General features: G+C 51.6%; 3 protein-coding genes and 1 non-coding gene across 6 annotated transcripts; 2 read left to right on the top strand and 2 right to left on the bottom strand.

Moving 5' to 3' along the window:
- The first annotated feature begins 25 nt into the window (after positions 1-25).
- On the top strand, positions 26-3,303 carry ZNF576 (zinc finger protein 576). 3 transcript variants are annotated; one of them, XM_023742708.1, is made up of 3 exons: positions 26-139; positions 966-1,066; positions 2,723-3,303. In XM_023742708.1, the coding sequence occupies exons 2-3, from the start codon at positions 982-984 to the stop codon at positions 3,148-3,150; spliced, it is 513 nt and encodes a 170-aa protein (XP_023598476.1). In that variant the 5' UTR covers positions 26-139; positions 966-981; the 3' UTR covers positions 3,151-3,303. The 3 variants fall into 3 exon arrangements, with proteins under 3 accessions (XP_023598476.1, XP_023598475.1, XP_004388830.2); XM_023742707.1 differs by lacking the exon at positions 26-139 and adding an exon at positions 373-719; XM_004388773.2 differs by lacking the exon at positions 26-139 and having other exon boundaries at positions 373-1,066.
- A 7,244-nt stretch (positions 3,304-10,547) lies between these two features.
- ZNF428 (zinc finger protein 428) lies at positions 10,548-21,495 on the bottom strand. Its single transcript, XM_004388774.2, has 3 exons — positions 21,458-21,495; positions 18,122-18,330; positions 10,548-11,207 (listed from the first exon to the last, which is right to left on the bottom strand). Exons 2-3 carry the CDS (start codon positions 18,195-18,197, stop codon positions 10,708-10,710), a joined length of 576 nt encoding a protein of 191 aa, XP_004388831.1. The 5' UTR covers positions 18,198-18,330; positions 21,458-21,495; the 3' UTR covers positions 10,548-10,707.
- On the bottom strand, positions 13,504-13,574 carry TRNAR-UCU (transfer RNA arginine (anticodon UCU)). The gene has a single exon. It is a non-coding gene; the product is annotated as a tRNA-Arg (tRNA).
- On the top strand, positions 15,635-18,162 carry SRRM5 (serine/arginine repetitive matrix 5). The gene is made up of 4 exons (XM_023742777.1): positions 15,635-16,595; positions 16,656-16,952; positions 17,019-17,509; positions 17,546-18,162. The coding sequence occupies exons 1-4, from the start codon at positions 15,646-15,648 to the stop codon at positions 18,160-18,162; spliced, it is 2,355 nt and encodes a 784-aa protein (XP_023598545.1). The 5' UTR covers positions 15,635-15,645.
- Positions 21,496-22,000: the final 505 nt, after the last annotated feature.

Here is a 22,000-nt window from a genome sequence, read left to right on the forward strand (position 1 = left end):
CAGCCCCTCGCAGCGCCTGCGCAGAACAGCCGAAGTGCGCTCGCTTCCAACCTCCGATTGCCTGGGGGCCTAGAACAATGTGTGCTCCAAGGCGCCTGCGCACCTACCCAACTTTACGTAATATGCTTACGTTTGTATGGTACGGGTGGCCTCTAACGTCATCATAATAGACCCCAATGCAGAGAAGGACCCCTCCCGTTATTTTGAGGACCGGGTTGGTGCGACTGCACCACTGCCGGATGGCAGTCCGGAATCTTGGCTTCCAGAGGCTTAGCCGGCGGAAGGGCGCGGAAACCACGGGGACCAGGAGAATCGGTGGGCCCTACCCCGCTTCCCTCCAGGTGGCGGCCTTGTGGCGAGCAACTAACAGGCGCAGCGAAAGGCAGCCCTCTGCTGCACGGAGAAAAGCAGAGGCCTGGGCTACTGGACTTGGGAGGGGGAGCCGAGATAGTGCGTGGGGCACCTGGACATTGAGCGGGGAAAAGCGCGCGTGGGAGGCGGAGGCGTGGGGCTCTGGGAGGAAGGAGGGGCACAGGATACCAGAGGGATGTCTGTCGAGAAGCGGCGGGATAAAGGGTGGGACCAAAGTTCAGGTAGCAGTACCGGCCCTAAGACGCACGGGAGAGACGCGGGTGAGGGAGACCTGCTGGTGTCAGAAATCAAGAGTTCCACGCTGAGTTCAAGGAGTTAGTTTGATGCAGAAGGCCCTAGGCACAACGGTGAGAAGGGTCTAGAGGAATCACACACCCGGGGTGTCGAATCTTTTAGTAGGTTCGAAGCTTCTCTATGAGAGCTCCATGAGGTTAAGAGTTTAAGGAAATTGCACCTCCTGAGAGTCAAAGGTTGGCAAGGAGAGCCACTGTCAAAGTCAAAGATTATAGGACTAGCGGGTCCTCCGCGGCTGGTGACAGATGAGCAGACTTAGTTGATTTCCTATTCATCATGCATGCTCCTCTCTTGAGTAGAAGGGTTCCGGTCACTATGGAGGACCTGCACCCCAAACAGACCATGGAGGAGCAGAACTCGCCCAAGGAGAGGAGTCCCCGCAGCGCGGGAGGCGACATCTGTGAGTACTGGTGGCCAGAGGAGGGTGGAGTGCCCGAGCTGATGCTGAAAGGATCTATATAGCTTTTCAGTGTCCAAGGCTTGCCCATTGCTAAGGGGCTGTTATGGCCCCAGCTGTCCTACTGGGAGCCGCCTCTCCTTACTACCCTCAGGTGCACCCATTCTGCTCTGGCCGCATAGGCAGGAATGGGATGCAGTTCCGAGGGACAGGATGACATCCAGGAGAGGCTTGGGGTGGGAGATGTGGCCAGGAAAAGGGCAGAGACTGAGAGGAGGCCTGATGTTCCAGTCCCACCTCTGCCCAGGACTTGTAGTGTGGCTTGGGCCTGTTTCCTTGTCTGTCAAAACGGGCTGCCGCCTCACAGGGCTGTTGTAGAGATTAGCTGCAGAAAAGGGGAAAACTCAACGTTAAAGAACGTAGCCAGTTTGGCATATAATATCAACAGCTACCAAACGCTTATTATGCGCCAGGCAGCATTTCAGAATTTAACATTCATTATCTCATTCGGTCCTCCTGACAGACCTTATGAAATTGGTATTATCGCTGTAAGATGAGGGAACTGAGGCCGAGCGAGGTTAAATATTAGTAGAGAGTAGTGGTAGATCAATGCCCTCCAGCCAAAGACCACACCTGTAGTTAAAACAAGTTAGGTTTAATGCTCACTGCCACGAGGGAAAATGCACACCACGGGGGAACCGTGGAGCTTCTCAGTAAGAGGGTGTCAGAAAGGACTTACAGGATTTGGCCTTGTCTTAAGCCACTCTGGGGAGGGTTCAAGGAAGCTGGGCTTTGCTCTGGATTGAAGGCTGCTGGGAAGCAGGGGCGATTCTATGATTCTATGTTAATAAATCTTATCTAGAAGGAGGGAGGAACAAAGCGAGGTTCAACCTGTGATTGATAAAGAAGCAGCCAGCAACAATCCCTCGTATTAGCCAACGTAGGGGGTGTTTGGTCGTTTTTGTGGTTTTGGACAACATTCACGTTTTGTCCATGTTCAGGCATGATTATGGCGTGGTCTTGTCTTGATTCATCCCAGTCACAGCATGGCCTCATCTGATGTTGATATTCTGTGAGATTGTGTTCAACAGGAGAACACCAAGACTTAGTTGAGTGCCAGGCTCCCAGATGTTGGACTGCTTTTCTTTCTCAGTAGTTATAATTGCAGACCACTCTAGAGCACTTAGTATGTACTTCTCAGACACTGTTCTAAGCCCTTTATATAAATTAACTCATGTATTCCTTCCAGCAACCCTGTGAGGTTGATACTGTTCTCACCTCATTTTCCAGATGGGGAATCTGTTGTACTTGCCAGTGAAGTGGGGGAGCCAGGATTCAATCCCAGTCTGACTACAGAGGTTGTGCTGTAATCACCACACTGGTCCGTCAGACCGGCACGCTCTCTGGGTTCCAATCCTGGCCCCACCATTTCATTCCCTAGCCTCATGACCGTGGGCACATTCCCTAACCTCTTTGAGTCTCAGTCTACGCATTCATAAAATAGGTCCAGTAACAGTTTGCCTGTACCCCTGCCCAGCACTGGCATAGAGCTTGGCACATAGTAAGCATGCAATGTTAATTGTTGGCATGATTCTGAGGCTTGGGAGAGGTCCTGGAAATTCCTGCTGGCCTCCCCCGACCTCTCCCCACGTCCCTCAGGCCACCTGGGGGCCCCGCAGTGCACCCGCTGCCTCATCACCTTCGCCAATTCCAAGTTCCAGGAGCGTCACATGAAGCGGGAGCACCCAGCGGACTTCGTGGCCCAGAAGCTGCAGGGGGCCCTTTTCATCTGCTTCACCTGCGCCCGCTCCTTCCCCTCCTCCAAGGCCCTCATTGCCCACCAGCGCAGCCATGGTCCAGGCCCCAGGCCCCCCCCGCCGGCTGCACCCACCACTGCCCAGCCCACCTTCCCTTGTCCTGACTGTGGCAAAACGTTTGGGCAGGCTGCTTCTCTGAGGCGGCACCGCCAGGTACACGAGGCCCGCACGGCTCCAGGCCCCTTCGCCTGCACTGAGTGTGGTCAGGACTTTGCCCAGGAAGCTGGGCTGCACCAGCACTACATCCGGCATGCCCGTGGGGAGCTCTGAGCGTGGCTTCACCTTGTGCAGGGCAACAGGAGCTCTGTGGCTGCGAGGACCCACCCATGACATGGGGTGCAGGTCCTCTGGGGGTCTCAGAGGGATTTGCTTCCCTGCCCGGAATAGCAAAGGGCTCCTGATAAACAAACCCTGGAAGATTCTCATTTGGGGCTTCAGGCTTTGAAAGACACAAAAACTTTCAGAGAAAACAGTGAAATCAGACAACAGGGAGATCTTTTGTTTAAAAAAAGTGAGCGAGACAAGAGAGGAAAGATGTCATTTGTATCACCCTTATTTCCAATTAAACAGTTTGAAATCCCAGTGAGCTGCAGATTGTGTAATCACCGTTAATTCTTCCCGGATGGCCACCATGGACTGTAGGAGCAAACTGCCTGGATTTGTGCCTGAGTGGGGGGCAGGGAAGGCGAGATGTTGCAGGCCTGTGATGCCACCTGGTCCCCGACGCCGAGCAACTTTGGTCCTTGGAGATGGGGTGGCAAAGATGGGAGCTGGGCCCTGCCGCCACATGGGGGTTACAGTCTGAGTCCTTTTCTCTGCCCCCTCCCTGCCAGCCTTCCTCACTCAAGGAGGGACTGCCACATTGGATGGCGGTGGCCCTTCTGATAATTTATGCCCCATTTAAATAATTTGTGTACCATTCCAGTGATGGGATATTTTTCAGACATGTAGGCAAGACGGCATGAATAAACTAACAAAATAGCATCAAAAAGCAGAGAAGATCTATATTAAAGCATTTACGCAGGGAGATCCAGCTTTTAGGCAGGAATTCCAGAGACTGTAAGAAGGGGAGGCGTCGCTTCAGGGCAGAGCTGGCCTAGCCCTGTGGGGAAGCTGGTTTGGAATCCAACAGAGATACCGTCTGTTTCCTGTTTTATTTGGCCAACATTGGAAGCTGTTAAGATCCTATTTGCAACTCCCTTGAAAGGCGCAACCCTGGGCTGACAGTGTCTGCAGGGGCAAGGCAGGTGCTACAACAGGCTGGAGCTGAGTAGTGGGTGTCACCTGGAGCCTGGAGATGAGCCCCACCCTATCAGTTTACCCCTCACACTACCTGTCCCACCCCTGGAGACAGTGGTAGAAGCCCTAAATGTCTATTTTGAGTTGAGAGATGTTTGAAAGCTCATAGGAGAGATGGATGTGGCACAAACTGATATCTGTCTCCCCAGTTTTGGCTAGGCACATGTGGCTAAAAGGACCGCATTTCCCAGATCCGCTTGAAGCTACATGTGGCCATACTGAGTTCTGGCTAATAGGATATAGGGTGTGGTTACATATAATTTCTGGGGAGTGTCCTTAAGCTTCAGGAAAAGACATGCCCTTCCTCCACCTTGGAAACCCTGGTGGCGTAGTGGTTAACAGCTCCGGCTGCTAACCGAAAGGTTGGCAGTTTGAATCCACCAGGCGCTCCTTGGAAACCGTATGGGGCAGTTCTACTCTGTCCTGTAGGGTCGCTATGAGTCGGAATCAACTCGACGGCAACGGGTTTGGTTTTTTTTTTTGTTTGTTTTCCTCCACCTTCCTGCCTGGAATGTGAATAGAGACGCAGCCATCTTGGACCATGAGGATGACAGCAGCATGCGGTAAGAGCAGAGCAACAAGAAGGCAGAAGTTGGGGTCACTGGTTGACTTTGTAGCTCAGAGTCGCCATACTAACCCTAGAACATCCGCTTCCAAGTTGTTACGTAAGAGAAAAATAAACCTCTGTCTTGTTTTAAAAAAACTCGTTGCCATCAAGTCAATTCCAACTCATAGCGACTCTATAGGACCAAGAGGAACTGCCCCATAGGGTTTCCAAGGCTGTAAATCTTTACAGAAGCAGACTGCCACACTTTCTCCTGACCTTTCGGTTAGCAGCTGGTGGGTTCAAAATGCCGGGCTTTTGGTTAGCAGCTGAGCACTTAACCACTGCACCACCAGGGCTCTTTTTTATCTTGTTCTGAGCCATCGTTATTTTGGGTCTCTGTCACATGCACCAGAATTTATAGCCTAAGGCAGGGGTCTGTAAACTACAGCCAAATCCAGCCTGGTGCTGGGTTTTGTAAATATAGTTTTACTGGAACACAGTCATACTCCTTCACATATGTATGGATACTTTCACACACAGCAGCAGAGTTGAGTGGCTGACCGACCATATGGCCCACAAAGCCTAAAATAGTTACCATCGGACCTCTTATAGAATGTTTGCGGACCTCTTGCCTACCTGATAGGCATAAAACCTACTCTAAGTCTAGAATCCCTGTTCTGGAAAATACTAGCTCTAGCAGAGTATGTGTATGTGTGCGTTTTGTTGTTACTGCTGTAGGATTTGGGGCAGAGCTAGCGTGGGCCTCATTGCTGGAGTGACCTAGAAACAAACTGGCTTGGACTCAGTTGGCCATTACTTTTTTCTGAGACATCAACTTCAGCAAAAACAAATATTTCCTCTGGCGCCTGGTGAAAGCTCAGAAGATTCCAACGCAGATGTCTTCACACCACCCCCCGAGAAACTCCCCCAGTGACAAGCCTAAGGATCTAACCCAGCATGCTGTCCTGAGATAGACAGCAATCTGCCCAGTATACTCTGGGCTTCCTGTCCTCTCTCTACACTCCCCGGATGTCACAGAGTCCCAGAACATGAAACAGCATCACTGGTGACTTCAAAATCTTTATCTCAGTCCAAACACCAGACTTCTGCCCTGAGCTCCAGTCGCCTGGATGATGAATGGGAACCTCAAACTTAAAATTGGTAAATGTGACTCTTGCAGACCCCAGCCCTCACCACTACTTCCATCATATTAATAAACCTGTGCGCTCTACTTCTGAATTCCTGAATCTGGCTACTTCTCACCCAGCTGTAGCCCAAGTCACCTAATTGCTACCTCTGCCACCACTACTGCCCCCCTCCAGTCTCTCCATCACAGACCACCCTTGTGTATATGTAAGTCAGCTTACATCACTTCTCCATTTAAAACCCTCCCATGGCATCCCATAAATAAAACCCAAAGATGCTCCTGAGGTCCACTGAACCCAACGATGTGATCAAGTCTCAACCCACTGAGCAACCTCATGAGCCTCCCTCCCTGCTCAACCTCTTTGACTAGAGTCCAGCCACACATGTCAGGTTGGCTCCTGCCCCAGGGCCTTTGCACTTGCTGTTCCTGCTGCCTGAAGTGCTCTTACCTCAGAACTCTGCCTCCTAACCCTCACCCTGATTTATTTTCTTCCTAGCACCCTTCAGCACCTGGAATTATCACACTTTTGTTTATTGATTATCTGTGGCCTTACACTGGAATCCAAGCTCCTGAGGGCAAGGGAGAGTTGTTTCCCTCACTGCTTCCTGCCCAGCACCTAGGAAAGAGCTTAGCAAGGAGGCTCAAAAAGTGCCCACTGACTGTGCCCACTGTTCACCTAGTGCCCCTCAGCCTCATGGACACCCCTCCACACTGGTCCGTGATGCTGAGAGCTCTCTGCAAACTCTCCCAGATGCCCTTGAGAGCTGGCTTCCTGAAGTCCTGCCCATGAGAGGCACAGACAGAATGGAAGGCAGAAAGAGGAGAAATTCAGTGCTTCTAGGATGAGAAGTGTGGTTTTTGAAAGATGCTGTAGCCTAAGATCCTGTAACAGGTCAAAAATGAAATGTTCTTCTAGGCCAAGCAGCTACCATAAATTAGTGAAGCAGGCAGATCTAAGGGGTCCAGGTATGAGACAGTGGGGAATGATGCAAACTGTGGCAAACAGGAGTGAATGCCCCGTCTCAAAGTAAGAGGTGACCCCTACTCAGTTCTCACAAACTACTGCCCACAGGATTGTGGGTTCAGCAATCTAGATCTTACAATTTTTCAAGAGAAACCAGAAACTGGCATTTTCATGTGACATCTGCCTATTTTTAAATGTTGGTGTCATGGATTGAATTACGTCCCCCCAAAAATGTGTGTATCAATTTTGCTAGGCCATGATTCCCAGTATTACGTAGCTGTCCTCCGTTTTGTGATTGTAATTTTTAAGTTAAAGAGGATTAGGGTGGGACTGTAACACCACCTTTACCCAGGTCACATCCCTGATCCAACGTAAAGGGAGTCTCCCTGGGGTGTGGCCTGCACCACCTTTCATTTCTCAAGAGATAAAAGGAAAGGGAAGCAAGCAAAAGAGTTGGGAACCTCATACCACCAAGAAAGCAGTGCTGGGAGGTTCCTGCGCAGAGAGGCTCCCAGACCAAGGGAAGATTGATGACATGGACCTTCCTCCAGAGCCAATGGAGAAAGCGTTCCCCTGGAGCTGACGCCATGAATTTGGACTTGTAGCCTATTGGACTGTGAGAGAATAAACTTCTCTTTGTTAAAACCATCCACTCGTGGTATTTCTGTTAGAGCAGTACTACATGACTAAGACAGTTGGTAACCAATGTAATTTAAAAAACCTCAATAACTCCATGGAGACCAAATATACCCCTGCAAGTCAGATGGTGGCTGTGGGCAACTATACTGCCATCTCTGGTCTGTGGCTTAGTGGCTAAGAATGTACATCCTGCATCCAGTTGTCTGAGTTCAAACCTGGGCTCAGCTTCTTACTAGCTGTGTGGCCTCTGGCAAGTAACTCAGCCTCTTTGTGCCCCACTCACAGCAGTCATAAAACAGGCCTAAGAGCCCCTTCGTCTCAAAGACAGAGCCCTGGTGGCATAGTGGTTAAGAGCTATGGCTGCTAACCAAAAGGTTGGCAGTTCGAATCTACCAGCCACCCCTTGGAAACCCTAAGGGGCAGTTCTACTCTGTCCTATAGGGTTGCTATGAGTTGGAGTCGATTTGACAGCAATGGGTTTAAACTATGTCCATATTACAGTCAGCACAGGGCTAGCACACTGAAAGCCCTCAGGAAATGGATTCCAATTTCATAGGGGCCAAGCTTTTATGAGTTACTACTTCCTATCTCACAAACACGGTATAATGGCCTGCCTCTGGCCCCTCTCTAACCTCGCCTCCCATCACCCTTCCCCCTGCCTCCCTCAGGTCCAGTCTCATGGGCCCGCGTGCTGTTCTGTAAACATTCCAAGCAGGCTTCCACCGCAGGGCCTTTGCACTTGCTGTTCCCTCAGACAGCCACAGGGCTCACTCCTCCTTCCCCAGCTGTCTGCTCTGATGTCACCTTCTCAGCGGCATCTTCCCTGACCACCCTGTTTAAAGTTGCAACCTTCACACACACACAACCCTCCCTATCCCCCTTCCCTGCTTTTTCTCCACAGCAATTACTACCTTCTAACATTCTATACATTTTGTACATTTATTTTTTTGACAATTATAGTGATTACTCTGTCTTCCCCGTTAAAATATAACTGCCACAAAGGCAGGGATTTTGTTCACTGCTGTATCCCCAGCTCCCAGAACGGCGCCTGCCATCTAGTAGGTGCTCAGTAAATTGTTGGATGAATGAGTAAATAAATAACAGTCCCTACCTCATAATGGAGCCCTGGTGGCACAGAAGTTAAGAGTCTGGCTGCTAACCAAAAGGTTGGCAGTTCAAATCCACCAGGTGCTCCTTGGAAATCCTATGAGGCAGTTGTACGCTGTCCTATCGGGTCGCTATGTGTTGGAATCGGCTCGATGGCAACAGGTTTGGTTTTTGGTTTTTACCTCATAATGATCTGATGCAACTGTCCATATAAAGTGCTTAGCCCAGGGCCCGGTCCGCTGTGAGGCAATGACTTAGTGACGGCCATTACAATAGCTTGGGTTCTATTCTTGTGAAGATTCTTAGCTGCCAAGCTTCTGTGAGTTAACACACATAAAGCACCTTAGAACAGGGCTTGGCACACGGAGAATGCTCGGTAGATGGTAGCTACCGTTATAGTTCAGCTTCTATTTTCAAATGAGTTTCCGTGCCAAGCTTCTGTGAATTAGTACTTCCCACCGCAGAACGAGAACCAAAGTTTTGACTAGGCTGTAAGGAACTGACCCTCTACCACTCTCTGACCTCATCTCTCCAGCTCTCCTCTCCAGCCCCTCTGGCCTCCTTGGCACACTGGGCAGGCTCCTGCCTCCTCCTGCCTGGAACATTCTTCCCCACAGACCTGCACGGCTCCCTCCCTTACCTCCTTCAGGTCTCTCCTCAAATGTCACCTCCTCAGGGAGGACAAAAACCTGTTGCCATCGAGTAGATGGTGATCCCATGTGCTTCAGAGGAGAACTGTACTCCAAAGGGCTTTCATCCTATGGAAGTAGATCACCAGACCTTTCTTCTGTGGCACCACTGGGTGGATTCAAACCATCAACTTTTCAGTTTGTAGCCACAAGGAAACCATTTGCGCCACCCAGGGACCTCAGGGAGGACTACACTATTTAAAATTGCAATGCCTTCCAGCACTCTGTTCTCCCTTCTCTCCCCAGCTGTGGGCACCATCCATCATATGCTACAGCTTACTTGTTTGTGGTCTGTCTCCACCAGTGCCCCCTCTGCCCCCCATGTAAACTCCTTTAGGACAAGAATTTTCTTTTATTCACCATTATCTGCCCAGTGCTTAGCACACAGCAGGCACTCACAAAATTATGTGTTAAGTGAATCAACGAATCACAGTCTCTACCTCTTGAAGTTATTCTAAGGACTTGATGATCTCACAGAAATAAAGCACGCTGGGAAAGCGGTAGCTATAATTATAATTAAGGTTCTATTTTTGTGAGTTCCTAGATGCACATCTTCTCCGAGTCAATATATAAATATATATATATATATATGTAAAGTACTTGGCCCAGCACTTGGCACCCAGGAAGCCCTTGGTAAATGTAGCTATAATTATAATTAAAGTCCTCTTTGTGAAGATTCTTAGGCAACATGGCAGAAAGCCCGAGCTGTAGTCCAAAACTGTTTTCTACTTCTGGACACTTGGCTACACTGCCTTGCCTAGGCTCCCTTGAACCCTTGCAGTTAGCTGTGGCCATATGAATAATTGCTCAGCAAAGGAATGGAAATGGAAGCGACATGTGCCACTTCAGAGCTGGGGCTTGTGAGAAACCCTATGTTCCCTCCACGGTCCTTCCCCTTCAGCCAGCAGGACCCGGACGGTGGCCACCCAGCCTCGACTGCGTGGGTGACCGCAGGCCTCAAGGAGCGCTGCTGTGCAGCCTGTGATACCCGCCCTGGAGTACTGTGCGTGTGAAGACAAACTTGTGTTGTGTCTGAGTGTTTACATTTTAGGGTCTACTTGTTACTGCCGTGGGCCTACCTAACTGGTACAGGCGCCAAGCTTCTATGAGTAAATCCACAGAAATCACAATGAACACGAGCGTTCAGTAAATGTTATTTTGGCAATGATGACCTTCAGGTTCCCGAGGCAGGAGCCCGGGGGATGGTGGGATAAATACCCAGGCCATGCCTGTGCACACATGCCCACACACCAAACACACGCTGGACTGACACCCACAGAATTTGGCTTTTATTCTGGCCTTCACACATCTACTGCTAAGACGACACAGATAGGCGGTACCCCATCCCGCATGACCACTGTGGCCATCCCCATTTCCCCAGCCCCCTCCTCCCATCCCGCCCCTTCTGCCAAGCGCCCTGGGCAGGGGGCTCTGCCTACACCTCACCCCGGGCATGCAGCATGAAGTGGCCATGCAGCTCCCCAAGATTGTCAAAGGAATCCTCGCACTCTGTACACTGGTAGGAGCCCTCCTCCTCCTCCTCTTCCTCCTCCTCCCTCCCAGCTGCTCGGCACTCCCCAGCCCGAGGCGGCTCTTCCTCTTCCTCCCCGAGGGCCCTGCCTTCAGGGGCTGGTGCTTCCTGGGGGGCTGTAGCGGGGCAGCAGAGCCGGCAAGGTGGGGTGCCTGGTGGGGCCTCCCCAAGGGGTGGGCGGCCACAGAGCTGGCAGGGCTGGGCCTGGGGGCCCGGGGGCTGGGCTGCACGTGGGGCCCGGCGGGACGGGCCACCCCGGCCGCCCCCCAGGCGCTGCTTCACCTTGTAGCCGGGGTCATATTCGGGATCGTCAGTGGTCTCCTCTTCCTCCTCCTCTTCATCTTCTTCCTCTTCGGAGTCCGGCTCTGAGAGAGTGTACTCGGAGTCAGAGGAATGCTCAGGACCTGCAGAGCAGACAGATGGGGAAAGACAGCGATGTCAGAAGACAGAAGGCAGTGCCCAGCTGTCCCCTCCCTAAGCCCCATTCAGACTCACCACAGTATGGACAGGCCCAGCAACCACCCTTCCCCTCCCCACAGAATGCCCAGTGTATACAACAGGCCTGGTACACAGTACACACTCAGTATCTGTGTGTCTGACAAATGAATGTCTTGTGTGAATTGCACCTCCGTGGTTTAAGAACAACAAAGAAATAGTAGTGGCAGCAGTAAAAACAACAACAGCAATAACAATACAGTGAAACCTGTGGGAGCCAGAACCAGGCCGCCTTGTGTTCCCGGGTCTCACGGTTTTCGCCCTGACAAGGTGCAGTCTTACCACTTTTCTATCACTCCCTATTAGTCGAAAATAAAATTTGAGTTTTCCTTCTCTGACAGGTTTCTGCCTTACACAGGTTCCAGCTTTCACAGGTTTTTCTGAATAAAAGTCCTTTTCTAAGTCCTTTAGAGCCCTAGTGGCAGAGTGGTTAAAGTGCTCGGCCACGAACCAAAAGGTCTGCGGTTTGAACCGCTCTGCAGGAGGAAGATGTGGCAGCCTGCTTCCGTAAAGATCACAGCCTTGGAAACTCTACAGGGCAGTTCTACTCTGCCCTACAGGGCCACTATCAGTTGGAACTGACTCGACGGCAGTGGGTTTATATATGGTAACTCACTTAAGTCTTCACAACGAGCCTTTGAGGGAGACCCTATCATTATGCCCAACTGACGAATGGGGAAACTGAGGCACAGGGCAGTTAGGTTGCTCAGTTCTACAGTTCTACCAGGGAATACTACATGTGGGCAAGGGCCTACGCTGAACCATTTTAGGGAGGTGAACACTCGACTATTTGAACAGATATTTTAGCAAACTGAAACACACATACGTATACATGCAAGCCTCATTATTCACGGATTCCATATTTGCAAATTTGCTTCCTGGCTAAGATTTCTTTATAACCCCAAAGTGAATACTCATGGTGCTTTTGCGGTTATTTGCGGACATGCGCAGAATGGCAAAAAATCTGAGCTGCCTGACCAGCATGTTCCCAGCTGAGGTCAAACAGGTACCACTCTGCCTTTTTGTTTCCGCTCTCATCCTGTAAACAAGCGTTCTTTCCGCAGTCTATTTAGTCCATGTTTTTTGCATGTTTGTCTTTTTTGGATGATTTCAGTTTAAAACGGCCCCCAAGCACAGCGCTGAAGTGCTGTGTGGTGCTCCTAAGGGCAAGAAGGCTGTGATGTGCCTTCTGGAGGAAATACGTATGTTAAATAAGCTTCATTTAGGCATGAGTATAGGACTACTGGATGTGAGTTCAATGTTAATGAATCAACCATATGCATTAAATAAATTTAAAAAAATAAAACAAGGGTATGCATTGATCAGCTGATGGAAATCCTGTGACCAGAGGCTCACAGGAACCTAACCTTGTATTTCCCCTAGAAGCAACAGTTCAGTATTTCCTAATTCAGTGTCTGCAGAGACTTTATAAAACATAAAACCAGTTGCCATAGAGTCAACTCCAATTCGTGGCGACCTCATATGTCAGAGTACAACTGTGCTCCATAGGGTTTTCAGTGGCTGATTTCTTGGAAGTAGATCGCCAGGTCTTATTTCCAAGGCCCCTCTGGGTGAACTCGAACCTCCAACCTTTTGGTTAGCAGCCGAGTGTGTTAACTGTTTGCACCACTCAGGGACTCCTTATAAAACATAACTACCACGAATAACAAGAAGTGACTATATATATTTTTTGATATATGTTAAGTGAATCAAGATATTTATTTACAAGGTCTCTAGGTGGCAAAAACGGTTTGCACTTGACTAACCTAAGGTTGGTGATACAAACTCACCCAGCAGTACCATGGAAGAAAGGCCTGGAGATCTGCTCCTGTAAAGGTGACAGCCAAGAAAACACTATGCAGCAGTTCTCCTCTGTAACACGTGGGGTCACCGTGAGTCAGAACCAAGTCAACGACAACAGGTTTTATGGCTACCTATTGTTGTTACTTGCCATCAGGTGGGCCCGGACTCACGGTGACCCCACGCACGATGAAATGAAACGCTGCCTGGTCCTAAACTATTCCCACGATCGGTTGTGAATCAGACTGTTGTGATCCATAGGGTTTTCACTGGCTGATTTTTGGAAGCAGGTCACCAGGCCTTTCTTCCTACTCCATCTTAGTCTGGAAGCTCCGCTTAGTCTGTTCAGCACCACAGCAACACACAGGCCTCCACTGACAAGACGGGTGGTGGCTGCACATGAGGTGCCCTGGCCAGGAATTGAACCTGGGTCTCCTGCATAGAAGGCAAGAAGTCTACCACTGAACCACCACTGCCCTGACTAGATACACCTATACGCATGGCCATCAAGTTGATTCTGACTCATAGTTACTCTACAGGACAGAGCAGAACTGCCCTGTAGGGTCTCCAAGGCTGTAAATCTTTATGGGAGCAGATTGCCACATCTTTCTCCTGTGGAGTGGCTGGTGGATTTGAACCACTGACCTTTCAGTTAGCAGCTGAGCACTTAACCAGTGCACCACCAGGGCTCCTTTAGGATATCTTTACATACATATGAAGGAGCCCTGGTGGCACAGTGGTTAAGCATTTGGCTGCTAACCAAGGAGTTGGCGGCTTGAATCCGCTCCTTGGAAACCCTATAGGGTCGTTATGAGTCAGAATCGATTCGACGGCACGGGGTTTTTGGTTTTATACATACATGCGTTACTGTGATTACATGGGTCTTATTGCCTAGGACAAGTTTAGGTCAAAAATAAATTGGGAAAGATTTAAAATCAATTTATGGGAACAAGGACATCAAGCAGTCACTATGGGAAGTGCGCACACAAGGTGATGATCGGGGGTCTACAGCTGCAGTGTGGGAAAATACTGGCTTCTTCAGCCGTGGTGGCAGGAAAGTATCCAAAGCATCTCTTTAGGACAGAAACAGCCTTTTCCTGTGTCCCTCCTGGACCCTCCTCCCATCTCTTTCCTCCAGCAGCCCAGAGGGATCCTGGTAAAACACAGCCAGCCAGGGCACCCTCTGCTCCGCCTCACTCACATCATCACAGGGGCCACAGGCTGCAGGGACCACCTCTCTGACCTCACCTCAGCCACTGAGTGCCTCACTGTTCACCATGCACCCGCCACCTCAGAGCCTGTGCCTCCCTCTCTGCCAACGGACCAAAGCTCCCTCCCTCCACCTTCTGAGACACCCTGGCCAGCCTGTCTAACCAGGAACCCCTCCCTACACACCTGACTGCTTTATTTTTCTCCTCATCTCTGGTTCACTGTATATGACATTTACTTGTGTGTGTGTTCACTGCCTGTCCCCGAGAGCAGGGACTTTGTCTGCTTCACTGCTGTGTCCCCAGCATCTAGACCAGTGCCTGTCACAAACACAGTGCTGAATACATATCTGTGGAATGGACAGCTCTGCATTCAACCCAACAGGCCTTTCCTAAGGCCCTCATGTGTGCTGTTCCCTCTGCTGAGAATGTCCTCTCCTAGCTTCCCCATCATCCTTCGGGACCCAGTATGAGGCCTCCCTCCTCATCCCAGGCTGTCAGACATTCCAGACCCAGGGCTGTGGCCATCTGCGTCCAGGTCTTTCCCCCACCAGACCAGGAGGGCAGGCCTGCTCTGACTCATCGCCCAGCCCAGGATGGGTGATAAATGGCTGCACGCCCCTCCCTGCAGCTCTCTCTGTCTCTTACTTGCTCCTGCCTCTGTCCACCTGCCTCCCTGCGATTTAACAAATGTTTCCTGAGGCTCTGGCATAGGCTGGCCCCTCTGCCTGGATTGTTGTTCCCCGCTCTGTCTACCTGGCAACCTCCTACTCATCCTTCAGAACCCAGCACAGGCTCCGTCCTCTGTGAAGCCACCATCCCTGATGCCTGCCCCCCTCCCCGGGCTCCCAGGCAGAGGTGTCCTCCCCACTTCCCCAAGGACCTCCCCCATCACTGCCCTGATCATCTTGGAGGCTGGGGTATGGGGTCCCCCCCGACCCTGCCCAGCAAAGGATGCGGGGGTCGGATGGACAAAGGTAACCCCAAGGCCCTGCTCTCCCTCCTCCAGGCCTTTGCCTCTGCTGTTCTCTGCCTGAAGCGCCCCTCCCCTCCTCTCCAGGCAAACTTCTGCTCCTGGCCCTGTGCCACCCTCTATCACACCCTGACTGCCCTGGGCAGTGACTGTCTGCCTGTCTTCCCCAGCAGACGAGAGACTCCTTGAAGGCAGGACCGGGGTCTGACCTAGCTCCATGTCCCCAGCAAGGCTGAGCAGGAGTCAGTCTCAGGAGACACTTGCTGAATGGATGCAAAACCCAGAGTAAACAGTCCCAGTCCTGGGCCCCTCCCTGCTCTCTCCTCCCACCTCTGACTTCACACCACCTGTCCTGCAGGGTCTTCCATGCCCACTATGACTTCACCCAGTTGGCCTGTGAAAGGCAATCAGGTCATTGTCCACAGCTACCAGGTCTTTCATGTCCACTGTAACTCCCAGGACCACAGCCCTTTCGCGCCTACCATGCCTTCTCCACCTGCGAGATCCTCAAAGCCCAGCATGCCTCCAGCATCCACCGGACCTTCCAAGCCCGCCACATCTCCCAAGCCTCCTGACTCCTTGAAGACCACCTTACCAACAACGCCCAACACCTCCTCAGTGCCTACCAAGCCATCAACAGCCCCCAACTCGGTCACGAGCCCAAGCAGTTCCAAGTCCACCCGATCCACAAGTACCAGGACACCTTCCAACCAGCCCAGCAGCAAGTCCCGGGTCCGAAGCAAGGGGAGAACACCCAGCAGGGCCAGCACTGAGACCAAGGCCAGCGAGGCAAGACGCCACCGGCAGAGGAGCACGCACAGCCGGGGCAGAACTACCGGCAGAAGGGGAAGCCGCAACTCCAACAGGTCGCCCAGTAGGGCCAGCACTCCCAGCAGGATGAGAACTCAGGGGGCCAGAGCAGGCATGCCCAGAAGGGTGAGTACTCCTACTTCCCAGCACAAACACCATGGGGGGAGGAGTCACAGCCGGCCCGGAAGCACCAACCAGGAAAGGAATGACAGCCAGCCTAGAACTATGAGCAAGGAGAAGAGTTACAGCCCACCGGGGGCCTCAGGTGTGGGAAGCAATTCCGGGCTGGCTGCCATCCCCAGCAGGGCAAAGAGTCACAGCCCGACTAGGACTGCCATCAAGGAGAAGAGTTACAGCCATTTTCCACTGTCCCCAAGGAGAGTGAAGAGTAACAGTCAGATGATCACCCCCAGTAGGGAAAGGAGTCACAGCCCACCTAAGCTGTCTGGCGAGGTCAGGAGTTACAACCAGCCTAGTGCACCCAGCAGGGTCAGAAGTCATAGCCAGTCTAGGACCACCAGCAGGACCAGAAGTCGTAGCTGGTCTAGGACTCCCAGCAGGACCAGAAGTCACAGTCAGTCTAGAACCCCCAGATGGGCAAGAAGTCACAGTCGGAAGAGGACCTCCAGCAGGACCAGAAGTCACAGTCAGAAGAGGATCATCAGCAGGACCAGAAGTCACAGTTGGGAATCTCATAGTAGGGCAAGAAGTCGCACCCGGAAGCACACCCCCAGCCAGACAAGAAGACATAGCCAGTCTAGAACCCACAGCAAGACGAAAAGTCATACTCAATCTAGAAGCCCCAGAAGGGAAAGAAGTCATAGTCAGTCTAGAACCCCCAGTGAGGAAAGAAGTCATAGTCAGTCTAGAAGACCCAGCAGGGAGAGATATGGCAGCCGATCCAGAACATCCAGCAAAGACAGAGATAGCAGTCGACCTAGAACTTCTAGTAAGGAGAGAGATCACAGCCGATCTAGAAGGCCCAGCAAGGAGAGTCCTAGCCGATCTAGAACCTCCATCAAGAAGAGATATCAAACTAGACTATCCAGCAGGGAGAGAGATCATAGTCGATCTGGAACCCCCAGCAAGGGGAGGCATTTTTCCCCATCTAGAACCTCTACCAAAAAGAGACATCACAGTCTATCTAGAACCCCTAGTAAGGAGAGAGGTCGCAGCCGCTCTAGAACTGTCAGCAGGGAGAGAGGCCAAAGCTGCTCCAGAACTCTCAGCAGGGAGAGAGGCCACAGCCGCTCTAGAACTCTCAGTAGGGACAGAGGCCGCAGCCACTCTAGAATGCACAGCAAGGAGAGAGGCAGCAGCCACTCTAGAACTCTCAGCAGGGAGAGAGGCCACAGCCGCTCTAAAACTCTCGGCAGGGAGAGAGGCCGCAGCCGCTCCAGAACTCTCAGCAGGGAGAGAGGCCGCAGCCGCTCCAGAACTCTCAGCAGGGAGACAGGCCGCAGCCGCTCTAGAAATCTCAGCAGGGAGAGAGGCCGCAGCCGCTCTAGAACTCTCAGCAGGGAGAGAGGCCGCAGCCGCTCTAGAACTCTCAGTAGGGAGAGAGGACGCAGCCACTCTAGAATGCACAGCAAGGAGAGAGGCCGCAGCCGCTCTAGAACACACAGCAAAGAGAGAGGCTGCAGCCACTCTAGAACGCTCAGCAAGGAGAGAGGCCACAGCCACTCTAGAACCCCCAACAAAGAAAGAGGCCACAGCCGCTCTAGAACACTCAGCAAAGACAGAGGCCGCAACCGTTCTAGAACCCCCAACAAAGAGAAAGGTTGCGACGGATCTAGAACTTCCAGCAAGGAGAGCGATCACAGCCGATCTAGAATCCCCAGCAAGGACAGAGATCATAGCCAATCTAGAAACCTCTGCTGGAAGAGCTCCTCTAGCAGGGCAAGGAGTCCTAGTCAGAATAGAACCCTCAGCAAGACAAGAAGCCCCTCCCCATCAAGAATTCTTGGCAGAGTCCAAACCCCAAGACAGGATGATATTCACGCCAACACCACCACGTCGAAGACCACCTCACCTGGGGAGAGGTCTTCATCATCTTCTTCTAAGCTGGCGTAGCCCCCAGTCTCAGCTGGCTCACGGGTCTCTGTCATGGCCAGGGGAGGGGACAGGAGACAGGAGCAGAGCAGCAGCTGGGCAGTGTCCCTCCCCGGCCAGCTCTCCACAGCCACACCTCTGGCCACAAGTGCTTCTCCAATGCAGACTGTTGGCAGGTTGAGAGGGATACTGGGTAGGGGAAAGGAAAGGCCCATGGTGACTCAATAAATATTTACATAGCACCCCCCCTCCCAGGCCCAGCTGTGTGGTCAGCACTGGACGTGAGACAAAGATGGCTGTAGTTCTGTCCCTGACAGCCTACAAGGCCTTGACTGAGCTTGCCTGACCCTGCCTCTCTGTAGGTCTTAATTTCCCCATCTGGGTAACAGGGCTGTCTGTGGTTCTTATTCACATTCCAAACAGTTAGCCACCGGTACTGGCACAGGCACCAATGAGAACCAAGAGTGGAGCAGGGTGCTGTGCTAGCCATTAACCCTTAAGCTGCTGAATTGTGGGGAGGTCCGGGGGATGGGAGGGGGCCCAAAGTGGCAGCTGAGGGTAAGGATTACTTTGTGTAATGTGATATACCAGTCAGTCAGGAAGTATTTCAATATTTAAACAAAGGATATGGCTGTACCAGTCTGTGAATGTCAGCCCTAGTTCTATATCAATTTATACCTTGGCATGGTGGTGTCTAGGTTTGAATCCTAAATCTGCCACTCTCAAAGCTGTGTGGCTTCAAGCAGAGGACTTAACTTCTCTGGCCTGTTTGTTTCTCTGTAGGAAAGAGGCTTCCAGGGCTCAACTCCTGTTTTATTGATAACCATGTTAAGAAAGAGATTATTATCTCCATTGTAAAGATGAGAACACTAAGGCGCAGAGAGAATAAACAACTGGCCCAAGGTCACACCATCTGGTAGGTGCTGAACTAGAATCTGAAGCCATGTCATCCTACCTCTTATAAAATGATCTCTCCCTTGAAAAGATTTTTTGAAGATTCAGTAGGATCGTAAATATAAACTACTAGTATGTGGTAGGTACTCCATGAACGGTGGCTGTTGCTATTCCCACCCCCACCCCTCTATAAACTCCAGCCACTCCAGACTTCTCACCTCTCCCTGCGCACGCCAAGCCCTTCCGCATCTTTTGCTGTCTACAATGTCCTCTTTTCCCCTTGTCTGCCTGGAGAACTCCCACTCACCCTTCAAAGCCCACCTCAAACACAACAACCTCTGTACTTCTTCCCGGCCCAAATACTACCTTTTTCAAGAAGCCTTCCCTGACTCCTTTCCTTTTTCTCCCTCCTCACCAATACTCCCTACAAACACTCACACCCCTACTTCTTTTGAAAGGAGCCCTGGTGGTGCAGTAGTTAAGTGCTTGGCTGCTAACCCGAAGGTCAGTGGTTTGAACCTACCAGCCATGCTCCCCAGGAGAAAGATGTGGCAGTCTTTTTTCATAAAGATTACAGCCTTGGAACCTATAGGGCAGTTCTACTCTGTCCTATAGGGTCGCTATAAGTCAGAATGCACTTGACCGCAATGGGTTTGGTTTGGTTTTGGCTCTCTCCCCGAAGGTAGAGAGCCATGTGGAGCCAGTCAGCAAAAAGGGCAGGCAGCCTCAGCTGCAACCCTTATATGTTAAGGCCTGTGCTGGGCACTGGGGATACGATGATGGAAAATACATGGTCCCTTCAAGCCTGGAGGTCAAGTTTAATGCTAAGGACTTGTCATGGTTTGAATTATGTCCCCCCAAAAATGTGTGTATCAATTTTGCTGGGCCATGATTCCCAGAATTGTGTGGTTGGCCTCCGTTTTGTGATTGTAATTTTTACGTTAAAGAGGATTAGGGTGGGACTGTAACACCACCTTTACCCAGGTCACATCCCTGATCCAATGTAAAGGGAGTTTCCCTGGGGTGTGGCCTGCACCACCTTTCATCTCTCAAGAGATAAAAGGAAAGGGAAGCAAGCAGAGAATGGGGAACCTCATACCACCAAGAAGGCAGTGTCAGGAGCAGGGAGCAGAGTGCGTCCTTTGACCTGAAGTTCCTGCACAGAGAAGCTCCCAGACCAAAGGAAGATTGATGACAACACAGACCTTCCTCCAGTGCCAACGGAGAAAGCGTTCCCCTGGAGCTGACACCCTGAATTTGGACTTGTAGCCTACTGGACTGTGAGAGAATAAACTTCCCCTTGTTAAAGCCATCCACTTGTGGTATTTCTGTTGGAGCAGCACTGGATGACTAAGACAGGACTAATGCCAGCTTTGGCTGGCATCATTGGCAGGGAAGCTTCCTAAAGAAGACACCTGGATCTGGGATTTTAAGGACAAGAAAGGACAGAAGAGTTCTCATGATACTCTATTACCTGGAGGCCCTCATCTAATTTGGGAATTCTACTTTACTCCAGGATAGGGTTGCCAGATTTAGCAAATAAAAACAGAGTGAACCCAGTTATAAGCTAAGTATGTCACCTGCAATATTTGGGGCATAATTTTCAAAGAGATTATTGTTTATCTGAATTTCAAATTTAACTGAGTGTCCTATATTTAATCTGGCCACTGTACACCAGGGACAATCAGGACTTCCCATGAGGCTACCAGGGGGCAATGCCCATCTGTTTTGGTCTACCCTTCTCCAAGCCCACATCATACAAGGCCCCTTCAGAAAAACGCCACACCTCTGGCGGAGGCATCCCTTGGTGCGTGAGGCCTCTCCCACAATGCCTGTGGGGGATAGACTGGCTCTCAAGATCTTAGAGGGTCACAAATGAATCTCTTTCAATACCATAAGCCAAACTGCCCTGACAATGCCCCAAGTCTACAGCAAACAACTCCCAAGATCCCCTGCGTGAACACAACAGCCACCCGTTCCCACAACACTAAAGCAAAGAGGCCAGGGCAAAATCTTATGTACAAAACAATAAGGACCAGTTCCCAAAAATGCCCTAGAGTAATTCTTCCCAAGATGCCTCTGGCCTATAATGACCACCTTTCAAGATGGGGGGGGGGGTATTACAAAAATTCCCCACAAGGAACTAGGATAATCCTTCCCAGAATGCACCAGGCCTATAAGGACTAGCAGAGGGACTCCCACAGTGCTACATCGGTCTGGGAGTCCTGTTTTCCCAGGATGCCCCAGGGCAGCACGGAGCTGCGGAAAGAGAGAAAAGGGAACCTGGGTCTCGCCCTCGAGCCACCACGGCCCAAGACCACTGCCGGTTCCTCGGTGACAGGAGCCGTCACTCCCATCATGCAAAGGGGCCATAGCGCCCGCTTCCCGGCATGCCCCGCGAACCCCTGCCCCGAACACTTACCGGCGCTGGTGGCCCCCGCTCGGGCTCAGCGGTGGCGGCTGCACACCCCGGCTCTGCGCGTGCGCTGCAAGTTGGGTAGGAGGGAGCGCAAGGGGCGTGAAGGGCCTAGGGCGCTTGCGCTCCGAAATGGACCATTCCTGTCACACTGTGAGAAGAGGGGCTATCCGGGTCTGGCTCTCGGAGAGGCCTGCTCAGGGGGTGCCGGGATGCGCCCCTCACTGGCTAGGTGCTCTTGGTATAGTCCGCGGGTAGACCTAGAAGCTGCAGGACACGCGCGTGCGTGTGTGCGGAGCAAGAACGCGGCCTTATAAAAATGGGATAGCGTGGGGGTCGTCAGTTCGGTTGGATCCTCAACAGGAGGCCTTCTCATTTGCATAATCCTAGTGCGGGACAATGGAAGGCCTCCTGCTGGAAGGAGTGATTTGCATATTCCCAAGAGAAGCCTTACTCTTGAGCGCAGTGATTAGCATAGCGGGGGTGGGGGCCGGGGGCCGGGGGCCGGGGGCCGGGGCTGAGCAAATAGCGCCTGCGCACCGGGACTGC

This window comes from Trichechus manatus, unplaced genomic scaffold, assembly GCF_000243295.1.
Source record: "Trichechus manatus latirostris isolate Lorelei unplaced genomic scaffold, TriManLat1.0 scaffold00216, whole genome shotgun sequence".
NCBI lineage: Eukaryota > Metazoa > Chordata > Mammalia > Sirenia > Trichechidae > Trichechus > Trichechus manatus.